Source organism: Hemitrygon akajei, chromosome 2 (assembly GCF_048418815.1).
Source record: "Hemitrygon akajei chromosome 2, sHemAka1.3, whole genome shotgun sequence".
NCBI lineage: Eukaryota > Metazoa > Chordata > Chondrichthyes > Myliobatiformes > Dasyatidae > Hemitrygon > Hemitrygon akajei.
The window spans coordinates 159,683,217-159,698,969 of NC_133125.1; the positions used below are offsets into that span (position 1 = coordinate 159,683,217).

The window sequence follows — 15,753 nt, forward strand, 5'->3', positions numbered from 1 at the left end:
CTGTTGACAATACTCCAAGTGCAGCCTGACTAGTGTCTTATAATAGCTCAGCATTATCTCCTGCCTTTCAGATTTTATTCCCCGTGAAATAAATACCAATATTGCATTTGCTTTCTTTACCACAGACTTAACCTCTAAGTTAACCTTCTGGGAGTCTTGCACAAGGGATCTGAAGTCCCTCTGCATCTCTGATGTTTAAAACATCTCTCCATTTAGATAATATTCTGCACTATTGCTCCTTTTACCAAATGCATTATCATACATTTAACAACCCTGTATTCTATCTGCCACATTTTGCCCATTCTTCCAATTTGTCTAAGTCCTGCTGCAATCCAATTGCTTCTTCAGCACTATTTACCCCTCCAACGATCTTCATATCATCTCCAAACTTTGTCACAAAGCCACCAGTTTCATTATATAAATCATAAACAAAAAATGTGAAAAGCAGCGATCCTAACGCTGACCCTCGAGAAACAACACTAGTCACTAACAGCCAATCAGAAAAGACCCCTTTTATTCCCACTCACTGCCTCCTGCCAGTCAGCCATTCTGTTATCCATGCCAGAATTTTTCCTGTAATGCCATGGGATTTTATCTTGCTAAACAGCCTCATGTGTGGCACTTTATCAAACACCTTCTGAAAATCCACGTAAGTGACATCCACTGCCTCTACTTTGTCCACACTGTTTGTTACTTCCTTGAAGAACTCTAATAAATTTGCCAGGGGAGATTTGCCTTCACAGAAACCAGGCTGATTTTGATTTATTTTATCATTAGTTTCCAAGTACCTCGAAACTTCATCCTTAATAATAGACTCCAACACTTTCCCAACAACTGAGGTTAGGCAAACTGGACTATAATTTCCTTTCTTTTGCCTTCCTCCCTTCTTAAAGGGCAGAGTGACATTCACAATTTCCAGTCCTCTGGGACCATGCCACGATCACGTGATTCTTGAAAGATCATGACCAATGCATCCGTTATCTCTTCAGCAACCTCTCTCAGGGCTCTGGGATGTAGTCCATCTGTCCCAGGTGACTTATCCACCTTAAGACCTTTCACTTTGCCGCACACTTTTTCCTTTGTGATAGTAGCAACGCTCACTCCTGCTTCCTGACACTCACAGACCTCTGGCACACAGCTAGTGTCTTCCGCAGTGAGGACAGATGTAAAGTATCAAGTAAGTTCATCTGCCATTTCCTTTGTTCCCCATTACTACCTCATCAGCATCACTTTCCAATGGACCAATATCAACTCTCACCTCCCTTTTACACTTTATATAACTGAAAATGCTTTTGATATCCTGCTTAAAAACGCAAACACGAGGAAATCTACAGATGCTGGAAATTCAAGCAACACACACAAAATGCTGGTGGAACGCAGCAGGCCAAGCAGCATCTATAGGGAGAAGTACAGTCGACGTTTTGGGCTGAGACCCTTCGTCAGGATGCTGCCTGGCTGGTGCGTTCCACCAGCAAATTGTGTGTGTTGATATCCTGCTTTATATTATTGGCTAGTCTGCTCTCATATTTCATCTTTTCCCTTCATATAGCTTTTCAGTTGCCTTTTGCTGGATTTTAAAAGCTTCCCAATCATTCATCTTCCCACTCACTCTGTTTTGATTCAAGTGTCTGATGGTTGAGGGTCAAAACTTGTTTCTGAATGAGTGGTGGGGGTCCCTGATGATGGAGGCTGCTTTCCTGCAACAACTCTCCATGTAGATGTGCTCAATGGTGGGGAGGGCTTTACCCATGATGGACTGGGCCGTATCCACTACTCCTTGTAGGATCTTCTGTTTGTGGTGAACTACATATACCTATCTGGATACCCACCCCCCCCCTTGCTGACTGCTCCTGTGGCTCCTCCCACTGACCGTGGCTCCTCCCACAGACCCCGGTATAAAGGCGATTGAGGTCTGAGCCCAGCCCTCAGTCTCCAGGATGTAGCATGGTGGTCAATTGCTGCTTGTTCTTTCTTCCAGTCAATAAAAGCCGATATCTCGCCTCTACGTCTCAGAGAGAGTTATTGATGGTGCATCAATTTTATTGACTGGAAGTTTTAAAACATGGAAAGTATTTTACGTCCGGAAAAATTGGATTTGGACCCCCAAGCCCCTGAAGCAGCTCTTGCCTTTGAACTCTGGCTTGCATGCTTCCAATCATACTTGGAGGAGGTTCGTGCGACTGAGCCCACTGTTCTGCACTGAATTCTCCTCTCGAGGGTCACCCCGAAAGTTTACTCACTTATCAGAGACCTGTCAACCTACCAATTGGCACAGGACGCCCTCAGAAGACAGTACCTGCGGCCGGTGAACACCGTCTACACAAGACATCGCTTAGCGATGCGACGACAGCAACCCGATGAGACGAGCGCCATGTTTCTCTGAGCCCTACGGACACTCGTGCGAACTTGCGACTGCAAAGCTCTCACGGCGGAACAGCATTCGGAGCTCCTCATACGAGACGCCTTCGTTACAGGGATCAGGTCAGTGTACGTGTGCCAGCGGCTGCTAGAAAATGACGATCTTACCTAACGCTCGGCGATCGAGATGGCTGACACACTGGAGGGTGCTCTGCACAACGCTGACGCTCTCCAGCTGTGCGATTCCCCGCCGGTTCCGTGGACACCTCAGACCCCGCCGGTTCCCGCGAGCGAATTTGCCAATGCCGCTGCCAGTCGTGAGTCCGCAAACTCCCCGAACCCGACCACAGCAGCTGCTGCCGGTCGCAAGTCCGCGCAGTGTTACTTCTGCAGACTCGAAAAGCACCCCCGAAAACGCTGCCCGGCCCGAGAAGTGACCTGCTCCCGCTGCGGGAAGAAGGGCCATTTCGCCAGGGTCTGTAAGTCTGAACCACAAGCGGGGTTGGGCAGCGCTGCGTGTGAGGCATGGGGGCCGCCATCTTGCCTGCTCGCCTCGTGCGAGGCGTGGGGGCCACCATCTTGCCTGCCCGGATGGGGGCGGCCATCTTTGTCGGTGCCACCTCGCCCCGCCCCCGACCCACCGGTGCTTACCGGGCACCAAGACAGCAGTTCAACTCTGGCCTCCGTAACGCTCGACCAAAGCGCCCCACACCAGCTTGCAAGGTCAATGATGGACATCCTGGTGGAGGGGCACAGGACTAGCTGCCTGTTTGACACGGGCAGCACTGAGAGTTTTATTGACCCGGACACGGTGCATCGCTGCGGACTCGTGACACGGCCGGTAAGCCAGAGGGTCACCATGGCTTCTGGGTCGCATTCCACAGACATCCGGGTGGGTTGTGTAGCGACATTGGTGGTGCAGGGCACAGAATATCGGGACTTTGCGCTACTGGTCATGCCTCAACTGTGCGCGCCTGTGCTATTGGGGCTGGACTTCCAGAGCCACCTCGAAAGTGTGACTATGGCATATGACGGGCCCCTCCCACCACTCATTGTCAGGAATCCTCAGTTTTGTGGGACTTCGTCATATACCCCGCTACTGACCACACACTCACACCGAACCACACGTCCTGCCCAGCACCATGTCGACAGCTGCGCTACTGACACCACTTGCAGCCTCTCCACCCTCAAGATCCCTCTCCCACCATTGTTCGCCAACCTGACCCCCGACTGTAAACCTGTGGCAACTAAAAGCAGGAGGTACAGCATGGGGGACAGGGCCTTCATTCAGTCGGAGGTGCAGCGGCTACTCAGGGAGGGGATCATCGAGCCAAGCACAAGTCCTTGGAGGGCCCAGGTGGTTGTTGTTCGGACCGGGCAGAAAAATAGGATGGTCGTGGACTATATTCAAACCATCAATAGGTTCACGCAGCTTGACGCGTACCCACTACCCCGCATCGCGGATATGGTCAACCAGATAGCTCAGAACAAGGTGTACTCGACAATAGATCTGAAATCCGCTTATCACCAGCTCCCCATCCGCCCAGAGGACCACCCCTACACCGCCTTCGAGGCGAGCGGCAGGCTCTATCACTTCCTGCGCGTCCCATTCGGTGTCACAAATGGTGTCTCTGTCTTCCAGAGGGAAATGGACCGGATGGTGGACCAGTGCCAACTGAAGGCCACATTTCCCTATCTGGATAACATCACCATCTGTGGTCATGACTGGCCGGATCACAACGCCAACCTCCAATGATTTTTCCAAGTGGCCAAAGCCCTGAACCTTACTTATAATAGGGACAAGTGTGTGTTCAGAACCACCCGACTCGCTATCCTTGGGTATGTCGTGGAAAACGGGGTCATTGGCCCTGATCCCGACCGTATGCGCCCCCTGTTAAAACTCCCTCTTCCCACCACCCTCAAAGCCCTCAGACGGTGCCTGGGCTTCTTTTCCTATTACGCCCAATGGGTCCTCCATTACGCAGACAAGGCCTGCCCCCCGGTCAATTCTACCACTTTTCCCCTCTCTGCCGAGGCCTGCGCGGCCTTCAGCTGCATTAAAGGGGACATTGCCAAAGCAACGATGCATGCGGTGGACGAGACCATTCTCTTCCAAGCAGAGAGTGACGCCTCCGATTTCGCGCTTGCCACTACCCTCAATCAGGCAGGCAGGCCAGTAGCATTCTTTTCTCGTACCCTTCAAGGCTCTGAACTTCGGCACTCCGCGGTGGAGAAAGAAGCCCAGGCCATAGTGGAAGCTATTAAGCACTGGAGGCACTATCTCGCCAGCAAAAGGTTCACCTTGCTGACCGACCAGCGCTCAGCTGCGTTCATGTTCAGCAACCAGCAGCGGGGCAAAATCAAAAATGATAAAATTTTGCGGTGGAGAATAGAACTCTCCACCTACAACTATGATATCCTGTACCGGCCTGGAAGGCTCAATGAGCCCCCTGATGCCCTATCCCGGGGAACGTGTGCCAGCGCACAGCTTGAGCAGCTATACGCCCTCCATGCACATCTTTGCCACCCGGAGGTCACCCGATTTTACCATTTCGTGAAAGCCCGGAACCTGCCGTACTCCCTTGAGGACATCAGGACGATGACCAGGGACTGCCAAGTCTGCGCTGAGTGCAAACCGCACTTCTACCGTCCTGAAAAGGCGCAACTTATCAAGGCCACCCGCCCCTTTGAGCGACTGAGTGTTGACTTTAAGGGCCCCCTTCCCTCCACCGACCGCAATGTCTATTTCTCAACATTATCGACGAGTACTCGCGGTTCCCCTTTGCCATCCCCTGCCCCAACACCACTACCACGTCCGTCATAAAAGCCCTGCGCCAGCTCTTCACTCTGTTCGGATATCCCTGCTATATCCACAGTGATAGAGGGTCCTCCTTTATGAGTGACGAGCTGCGCCAGTACCTGCTGGCTAGGGGCATTGCTACTAGTCGGACCACGAGTTATAATCCCCGGGGAAATGGACAGGTGGAGAGGGAGAATGCCACAGTGTGGAAGGCCACACTTTTAGCCCTTAAGTCAAAAGGGTTTCCGGTCTCTTGATGGCAAGAAGTCCTCCCTGAGGCACTCCACTCTATCCGCTCCCTGTTATGTACGTCCACCAATGCCACCCCTCAGGAGCGCCTATTCTCTTTTCCCAGGAAGTCTGCCACTGGGACCACCCTACCAGCTTGGCTGACGTCCCCAGGGCCAGTGCTGCTCCGGAAACATGTGAGAAGCAATAAATACTCCCCACTGGTCGAGAGGGTTCACCTTCTACATGCAAACCCCCAGTATGCCTACGTGGTCTTACCTGATGGGCGGGAGGACACGGTCTCTGTCCGCGACCTGGCGCCCGCAGGAGCCACAGACCCCTACCCCAAACACTCCACGGTAACACCTCCAGTTAGGCTGGAACCAGCACAACCACCGTCTCCGGTGCAATCACCACTGGCACCTGTGCAATCACAACCGGTGCTACGTAGATCACAGCGACAGATTCGACCACCTGATAGACTTAACCTGTAATTACACTTGTAAGAAACTTCGCCCCATGGGGACTCTCTTTTAAAACAAAGGGGGGTGAATATGGTGAACTACATATATCTGTCTGGACACGCCCCCCCTGCGGACTGCTCCTGTGGCTCCTCCCACTGACTGTGGCTCCTCCCACAGACCCCGGTATAAAGGCGATTGAGGCCTGAGCCCAACCCTCAGTCTCCAGGATGTAGCATGGTGGTCAATTGCTGCTTGTTATTTCTTCCAGTCAATTAAAGCCGATATCTCGCCTCACGTCTCAGAGAGAGTTATTGATGGTGCATCAGTGTTGAAGGGCATTGGTGGTTCCAATGATGCAGCCAGTCAATATACTCTCCACCACACATCTACAGAAGTCTGTCAGATTTTCAGGTGTCATGCTGAATCTCCACAAATTTCGAAGGGAGTAGAGGCACTGCTGTGCTTTCTTCATTTTGCTCTTAACTGCTGCGCCCAGCACAAGTCCTCTGTAATGAGACACCAAGGAATTTAAAGTTGCCGACCCTCTCCGACTCTGATCCTCTGATGGGAATGGCTCATGGACATCTGGTTTCCTCCTGAAGTCAGTAATCAGGTCCTTGGTCTTGCTGACATTGAGGAAGAGGTTATTGCTGTGGCACCACTCAGACAGATATTCAGTCTCCCTCCTATATGTTGATTCGTCACCACCATTCATCCCAGAATTACCACCAGCTCCAAGAACTCTTGCTGTTTTCCCAGTGGGACAGAGCAGCCTCACACATGGAAATGCTTTACTGACTTTTGTCATGAGGAACAGACATTGAAATCAATGAAACGGGCACTGCCGTGGAAACCATCAGACACGACACCTCAGGAGGAAGGGGAAGGTGTACATTTAATAGGCTGTGGAATTAACCCCTCCTTCACTCCATTAGTGCATTTTGATCCACCAGTGACCCATCTGCACAGGGAACATCGATACCCTGACATCTCAGCCTTTTCAATAAGATTCTGGTCTTGTTATTTCAGAGAACATCCTCAGGTTTGATGGACAGACAGACAGACAGACATACTTTATTGATCCCGAGGGAAACTGGGTTTCGTTACAATCACACCAACCAAGAATAGTGTAGAAATATAGCAATATAAAACCATAAATAATTAAATAATAATAGGTAAATTATGCCAAGTGGAAATAAGTCCAGGATCAGTCTATTGGCTCAGGGTGTCTGACACTCCGAGGGAGGAGTTGTAAAGTTTGATGGCCACAGGCAGGAATGATTTCCTATGACGCTCAGTGTTGCATCTCGGTGGAATGAGTCTCTGGCTGAACGTACTCCTGTGCCTAACCAGTACATTATGGAGTGGATGGGAGTCATTGTCCAAGATGACATGCAACTTGGACAGCATCCTCTTTTCAGACACCACCGTCACAGAGTCCAGTTCCACCCCCACAACATCACTGGCCTTACTAATGAGTTTGTTGATTCTGTTGGTGTCTGCTACCCTCAGCCTGCTGCCCCAGCACACAACAGCAAACATGATAGCACTGGCCACCACAGACTCGTAGAACATCCTCAGTATCGTCCGGCAGATGTTAAAGGACCTCAGTCACCTCAGGAACTAGAGACGGCTCTGACCCTTCTTGTAGACAGCCTCAGTGTTCTTTGACTAGTCCAGTTTATTGTCAATTCTTATTCCCAGGTGTCCACACTGACCCCTTGGATGGAAACAGGGGTCACCGGTGCCTTAGCCCTCCTCAGGTCCACCACCAGCTCCTTAGTCTTTTTCACATTAAGCTGCAGATGATTCTGCTCGCACCATGTGACAAAGTTTCCCATCGTAGCCCTGTACTCAGCCTCATCTCCCTTGCTGATGCATCCAATTATGGGAGAGTCATCAGAAAACTTCTGAAGATGGCAAGACTCTGTGTTGTAGTTGAACTCCGAGGTGTAGATGGTGAAGAGAAAGGGAGACAGGACAGTCCCCTGTGGAGCCCCAGTGCTGCTGACCACTCTGTCTGACACACAGTGTTGCAAGCGCACGTACTGTGGTCTGCCAGTCAGGTAATCAATAGTCCATGACACCAGGGAAGCATCCACCTGCATCACTGTCAGCTTCCCACCCAGAGCAGGGCGGATGGTGTTGAACGCACTGGAGAAGTCAAAAAACATGACCCTCACAGTGCTCGCCGGCTTGTCCAGGTGGGCATAGACACGGTTCAGCAGGTAGACGATGGCATCCTCAACTCCTAGTCGGGGCTGATAGGCGAACTGGAGGGGGTCTAAGTATAGCGTAACCATAGGCCGAAGCTGCTCTAGAACAAGTCTCTCCAGGGTCTTCATGATGTGGGAGGTCAATGCCACCGGTCTGTAGTCATTGGAGCCACTGGGGCACAGTGTCTTTGGTACAGGGACGAGGCAGGATGTCTTCCACAGCACAGGAACCCTCTGGAGACTCGGGCTCAGGTTGAAGACATGGTGAAGTACTCCACATAGCTGGGGGGGGGGGGGTGCGCAGGCTTTGTTGTCTTTATATCAGCCAGGATCAAAATATTTCTCATTGATCACCTTCTACTGGGGCTGAATGTTTATGTCAGAAGCAGCGTTTAAACAACATGATTAATGTGATCATTGTGAGTATTCTATGGATTTCAAAAACATAAACAGAGACACCAATCTTAATTCTTTTTATATCCTCCATCTTCCTCCCTGGATGATTTCCCAAACATTTCCCAAAGTTCCTCAGTTTCCCAAAATTCTAGTCCTTATCTCAGTACCTGGAATTACCAAACAGAATGGAAAAGTTTATTACAATACATTGCTGACTTCACAGTGCAGACAATGGTTTTATCCCACATAAACACATCAATAGGAATTAGGTGGGGTGGGATATGTCAGCTCCAGGAGCTTTCTGTATCTTTAAAAAATATATTAATCTTGCCTTAAAAACACAAAATGCTGGCAGAACTCAGCAGGCCAGACAGCATCTATGGGAGGAGGTAGTGACGACGTTTCGGGCCGAAACCAGGGTCACTCCTGATGAAGGGTTTTGGCCCAAAACATCGTCACTACCTCCTCCCATAGATGTTGTCTGGCCTGTTGAGTTCTGCCAGCATTTTGTGTTTTTATTTATTTCCAGCATCTGCAGATTCACTCGTGTTGCCATTAATCTTGTTGTCTCTATTTTTAAACTCTTAATGCTTTGTGACCAGAATACGTCACAGAATCACTTTCTTTTCATAATCCGGCTCAGACTCTCAGGTTTTCTGCCACCGGTTTCTTAAATTAAAAAAAAACTCCCTCCGAAGAAAATAGGTGATGCACTATCAATTACTCCAAAAGACTGGAAGTAGAGTAAATACTGAAAGGCTTTAATTAATAGTAAAATGGATCCACGTCCATGCTGGATGTCTGCCCTGGACTGTGGGAGGAGCAGTGACACAATCGCCTTTATTCAGGGGTCTGTGGGAGGAGCCACAGGAGTAGTCAGCAGAGGAACGTGTCCAGGTGTGTCCATGTCCAGACAGATAACCCAGCTACAACCTATATACATGGTTTACCACATTCACCCCTCCTTTTAAAAAAAGAGAGTCCCATGGGGTGAAGTGACTGACAATATTTAAAACAAGTATATTTACAGGCTAAGTCTATCAGGTGGTCGAGTCCGTCGCTGCGATCTACGTAGCACCGGTGGTGATTGCACCAGCGATGGTGGTTGTGCTGGCTCCAGCCTGACTTGAGGTGCCAGCACGTTAGGCGTCAGTAATCCCTCATGCGTGTGCGAGGTGCCCGGTATGGGAGTGTCGTGAGGAGTCTGTGTAGTGCTTGGTGTGCACTGTGTCTTGTGGGTATATATATCGGTGGGTACGGGGTTCATAGTCACCGTGGAGTGTGCGGGGTCGGGGTCTGGTGCTCCTGCGAGCGCCAGGTCACGGATGGAGACCGTGTCCTCCCGCCCATCAGGTAAGACCACGTAGGCATACTGGGGGTTCGCATGAAGTAGGTGAACCCTCTCGACCATCGGGGAGTATTTATTACTCCTCACATGTTTCCAGAGCAGCACTGGCCCTGGGGATGTCAGCCAAGCCGGTAGGGTGGTTCCAGTGGCACCCTGGGAAAAGAAAAGAGTCGCTCATAAGGGGTGGCATTGGTGGACGTGCATAACAGGGAGCAGATGGAGTGGAGTGCTTGATGCACCATCAATAACTCACTCTGAGACGTAAAAGCGAGATATCGGCTTTTATTGACTGGAAGAAGGAACGAGCAGTGAGTGACCACCATACTACATCCTGGAGACTGAGAGGCCGCGCTCAGACCTCCATCACCTTTATACAGGGGTCTGTGGGAGGAGCCACCGGAGCAGTCATCAGGGGGCGTGTCCAGACAGGTATATGTAGTTCACCACAGTGCCTCGGGGAGGACCTCCTGCCAGTGAGAGACCGGCAATCCTTTTGACCTAAGGGCTAAGAGTGTGGCCTTCCACACAGTGGCATTCTCCCTCTCTGTCCATTCCCCTGGGGATTATAGCTCGTGGTCCTACTAGTTGCAATACCCCCTAGCCAGCAGGTATTGGCGCAGCTCATCACTCATAAACGAGGACCCCCTGTCACTGTGGATATATCAGGGATATCCGAACAGAGTGAAGAGCTTGCGCAGGGCTTTTATGACTGACGTGGTAGTGATATCGGGGCAGGGGATGGCAAAGGGGAACCGCGAGTACTCATCGATTACATTAAGAAAGTAAACATTGCGGTTGGTGGAGGGAAGGGGGCCCTTAAAGTCAACACTCAGTTGCTCAAAGGGGCAGGTGGCCTTGATTAGTTGTGCCTTTTCGGGTCGGTAGAAGTGCGGTTTGCACTCTGCACAGACTTGGCAGTCCCTGGTCATTGTCCTGATCTCCTCAAGGGAGTAAGGCAGGTTCTGGACTTTCACGAAGTGGAAATGCCGGTTGATCCCTGGGTGGCAAAGATCTGCATGTAGGGCGTATAGCCAGTTGATATGCGCACTGGCACGTGTTCCCCGGGATAGGGCATTGGAGGGCTCATTGAGCTTCCCAGGCCTGTACATGATGTCATAGTTGTAGGTGGAGAGTTCAATTCTCCACCTCAAAATGTTATCATTTTTGATTTTGCCCCGCTGTTGGTTGCTAAACATGAATGTGACTGAGCGCTGGTCAGTCAGCAAGGTGAACCTTTTGCCAGCGAGATAGTGCCTCCAGTGCCTAATAGCTTCCACTATGGCCTGGGCTTCTTTCTCCACCGCGGAGTGCCGAATTTCAGGACCTTGAAGGGTACGGGAGAAGAATGCCACTGGTCTTCCTGCCTGGTTGAGAGTAGCAGCAAGCGCGAAATCGGAGGCGTCACTCTCTACTTGGAAGGGAATGGTCTCGTCCACCGCATGCATCATTGCTTTGGCAATGTCCCCTTTAATGCGGCTGAAGACCGCGCGGGCCTTGGCTGAGAGGGGAAATGTGGTGGACTTGACTGGGGGGCGGGCCTTGTCTGCGTAGTTAGGGACCCATTGGGCGTAATAGGAAAAGAAGCCCAGGCTTCGTTTGAGGGCTCTGAGGGTGTTGGGAAGAGGGAGTTCTAACAGGGGGCGCATACAGTCAGGGTAAGGGCCAATGACTCCGTTCTCCACGACACACCCAAGGATAGCAAGTCGGGTGGAACCAAACACACACTTGTCCTTGTTATAGGTAAGATTGAAAGCTTTGGCTGCTTAGAAAAATTTTCGGAGGTTGTTGTCATGATCCTGCCGGTCATGACCGCAGATGGTGACGTTATCCAGATATGGGAACATGGCCTTCAGTTGGCACTGATCCACCATCCGATCCATTTCCCTCTGGAAGACAGATACACCATTCGTGACACCGAAGGGGACGGGCAGGAAGTGATAAAGTGTGTGTGTGTGTGTGTGTGTGTGTGTGTGTGTGTGTGTGTGTGTGTGTGTGTGTGTGTGTGTGTGTGTGTGTGTGTGTGTGTGTGTGTGTGTGTGTGTGTGTGTGTGTGTGTGTGTGTGTGTGGTCGGTCAGTAGCGGGGTATGTGAAGAAGTCCTACAGAACTGGGGGTTTCTGACAGTGATTGGTGGGAGGGGCCCATCATACTCCATTGTCACACTTTTCAGGTGGCTCTGGAAGTCGAGACCCAATAGCACAGGGGCACACAGTTGAGGCATGACCAGTAATGTAAAGTCTCGATATTCTGTACCCTGGACCACTAGCGTCACTACACAACCCCGCCGGATGTCAGTTAGATGTGATCCAGAAGTTATGGCGACCCTCTGGCTTACCAGCCGTGTCACGAGTCCGCAACGCTGCACTGTGTCCAGGTGGATAAAATTCTCCGTGCTGCCTGAGTCAAACAGGCAGCTTGTCCTGCGCCCCTCCACCAGGATGTCCATCATTGGCCTTGCGAGCTGATGGTGAGCGCTTTGGTTGAGGGTCACAGAGGCCAGAGTTGAATCGCTCTCTTGGTCCGGCGCGGTGGGGTGCTTGGTAAGCACCTATGGGTCGTAGGCAGTGCGGGGTGGCATCGACCAAGATAGCCGCCTTCATGTGTCGCACATGGTGGCGGCGTGCAGGCAAGATGGCGACGGCCAAGATGGCGACCCCCATGCCGCGCATGCAGCGCTGCTTGATCCTGCTCGCGGTTTGGAATTACAGGCCTTTGCAAAGTGGCTCTTCTTTCCGCAGCTGGAGCAGGTCGCTTCTCGGGCCAGGCAGCGTTTCCGGGGGTGCTTCTCGAGTCTGCAGAGGTAACACTTCGTGGACTCGTGACTGGCAGCAGCCGTGGTTCATTCGCCGGCGGGTTGCGGGGTCTGCAGCGTCCATGAGGCCGTCGGGAGATTGCGTGCCTGGAGAGCATCAGAGTTGTGCAAAGCGGCCTCCAGCATGTCGGCCAGCTCAATTGCTGAATGTAAAGTAAGATCAGCGTGTTCCAGCAGCCGCTGGCGCACATACACTGACCTGGTCCCCGTGACGAAGGCCTCTTTCCCCATTTCCCACACTAATCTAATGCATTTTGTATCTCCCTCCCCTCCCATCCCTTCTCTTGCTACTTTTTCCATTTCTCCACCTTTTCCATCCATCCACACTTTCACTTCACAACCATTTCCTTCTGTTCTCTCCAACAGAAAACCCAAGCCTCAGGTTTGACAAACAGTTCTTCTTCTCTCATCCCACCAGTGCAGCAATGAGTGTTGGATCAAATCCTGAACGGGCTCCTCCTTGGGATGGCAGGTACTCACAGAGATGGGGTTTGAAAGACGGCTGCATTCAATATCTGACACCTCAGTGTTTATTCTGTCAGGTGAGTCACCCAACTTAGCCTCGACTGGAAAGTACAACCACAAAAACTATGGTGAATTCTGTACCCAATCACATCCTGTATAAACACACGGATGGAAGATAAATGGTTGTCTATGAGGGAGGGAAGGGTTAGATTTATCTTGGAATAGGTTAAAAGGTCAGCATAACATTGTGGGCCAAATGGCCTGAACTATGTTGTACTGTTCTATGTTCTATGGAACATGAAGCTACTTACCAACAAGGCGTAGTTGTATTATTCTCAGCTCTTGTCCATCCACAATGAAGGTGTAATCTCCTTGGTCACCATGTTCTGATCCATTCACAGTCAGAGCACCATTAGAAGTATTAAAGTGCAGACGAAACTTGAACTGGTCACTCGGTTCCACTAAGCTGTGACCTGGGACATGACGCAAAATGCTCCTGCCGATGAAGGTCCAAATTATTTCACTCTTGCTGGGATCAACTTTGAGTTCAGGATCCAGTAAAACTGATGAGCCAAGGAGACCAACCTCTTCTTTAACTTTATCTGTTAATAAAAATAGATAGATAGATAGATACTTTATTCATCCCCATGGGGAAATTCAACATTTTTCCAATGTCCCATACACTTATTGTAGCAAAACTAATTACATACAATACTTAACTCAGTAAAAATATGATATGCATCTAAAATCACCCTCTCAAAAAGCAATAATAATAGCTTTTAAAAAGTTCTTAAGTAGTTTACTTAAATACATTGAGTCCTAACCCCGGCACTTTAACATATCTTACTCCTGGCGGTTGAATTGTAAAGCCGAATGGCATTGGGGAGTAATGATCTCTTCATCCTGTCTGAGGAGCATTGCATCGATAGCAACCTGTCGCTGAAACTGCTTCTCTGTCTCTGGATGGTGCTATGTAGAGGATGTTCAGGGTTTTCCATAATTGACCGTAGCCTACTCAGCGCCCTTCGCTCTGCTACCGATGTTATACTCTCCAGTACTTTGCCCACGACAGAGCCCGCCTTCCTTGCCAGCTTATTAAGACATGAGGCATCCCTCTTCTTAATGCTGCCTCCCCAGCATGCCACCACAAAGAAGAGGGCGCTCTCCACAACTGACCTATAGAACATCTTCAGCATCTCACTACAAACATTGAATGATGTCAACCTTCTAAGGAAGTACAGTCGACTCTGTGCCTTCCTGCACAAGGCATCTGTGTTGGCAGTCCAGTCTAGCTTCTCGTCTAACTGTACTCCCAGATACTTGTAGGTCTTAACCTGCTCCACACATTCTCCATTAATGATCACTGGCTCCATATGAGGCCTAGATCTCCTAAAGTCCACCACCATCTCCTTGGTCTTGGTGATATTGAGACGCAGGTAGTTTGAGTTGCACCATATCACAAAGTACAAATAATTGTACTCATTTAAAATGTGGTGGCTGTGAAACACTTAAACAGAGAACTTTGTGAAACTACAGCAAATGAGAACATACTACTGAATAGATATTGTGCCACTCTTTACTGGGGTTACAGGAACTTGTCTTTCTGACAAGAATGTTGTGGAAATACTTTCCAGCCCAGCCTCCCACCTCAAACCCCTCATCAACTTTGGCTGATCCGACACTCTCACACTATACCTGTTCAAGCCAGATCCCAGTGCTTCTGATCTACACTGGCTCCAAAACTGGCAATTCACTGGCTTCAGATTTCTCTATCCTCCATCTCTCAGAAAGTTGAATTGCCTCACCTTCAGATTTCTCTGGGGTTCATTCATCCCCTTTTCAGAAACATCCCTCAGTTTCAACACCTTGGCAACACAGGGGACAGGCAGAACCTCAGCACGTAGTGGTACCTGGTGCCCATGTATTTAGGTTCCACACACAGCCTGACGCAGACACACATGAAGCTGGTCATCAGGGTGAGGGACACATTGGGTAAGTTGTTGTGCCCGTTATACAGGGATTTGTGCGTTGTGATCTGCACCTCACCTACTCCATCTTGGACCCCCAGATGAACCTGAAAACAGCTCGGGTGATTCTCAAGCTGGAGGAGTGGGACATGGGCAACACTTGCACCAAGTACAGCAGCCTGAGAGAACCTCACACTTGTTGACCAGGTTCTTCCCAGATATCGATAGGGAGCGCTCTCCCCACAGTCCCAATTTCAGTTTTATCCACTCAGTCCAGTCCAGGCAATTAATCAAAGTTCAAAATACAAATGTAAATTTATTGTCAAAGTACATATATGTAACCATATACAACAATAAGATTTATTCTCCTGCGGGCATTCACGGTAACTACAAGAAACACAAATGACCCCCCCCCCCCATCCAATGTGCAAAAGACAACAAACTGCGCAAATACAAAAAATAATAATAGTAGTAATAAATAAGCAATAAATATCAAGAACCTGAGATGAACAGTCTTTGAAAGCAAGTCCATTGGTTGTGGGAACACTTCAATGATGGGGCAAGTGAAGCTGAGTGAAGTTATCCCCTTTGGTTCAAGAGCCTGACGATGGTTGAGGGGTAATAACTGATCCTGAACCTGGTGGTGTGAGTCCTGAGGCTCCTGTAATTCTTCCTGATGACAGCAGTGAGAAGAGGGCAT

The 15,753-nt window shown here is 50.0% G+C and overlaps 2 protein-coding genes across 2 annotated transcripts in view; both read right to left on the reverse strand.

Annotated features, from left to right (window-relative positions):
* The window catches only part of LOC140721199 (uncharacterized), a 104,716-nt gene extending 92,247 nt beyond the window's left edge, over window positions 1-12,469 (reverse strand). Inside the window, exon 1 of the mRNA XM_073036059.1 lies at window positions 12,244-12,469. Coding sequence (XP_072892160.1) covers window positions 12,244-12,469 — 226 coding nt within the window. The remainder of the gene's footprint in view (window positions 1-12,243) is intronic.
* Window positions 12,470-12,511: 42 nt separating this feature from the next.
* The window catches only part of LOC140721206 (uncharacterized), a 33,183-nt gene continuing 29,941 nt past the window's right edge, over window positions 12,512-15,753 (reverse strand). Inside the window, exons 3-5 of the mRNA XM_073036067.1 lie at window positions 13,398-13,688; window positions 12,709-12,764; window positions 12,512-12,601 (exon numbers count right to left, since the gene is read on the reverse strand). Coding sequence (XP_072892168.1) covers window positions 12,512-12,601; window positions 12,709-12,764; window positions 13,398-13,688 — 437 coding nt within the window. The remainder of the gene's footprint in view (window positions 12,602-12,708; window positions 12,765-13,397; window positions 13,689-15,753) is intronic.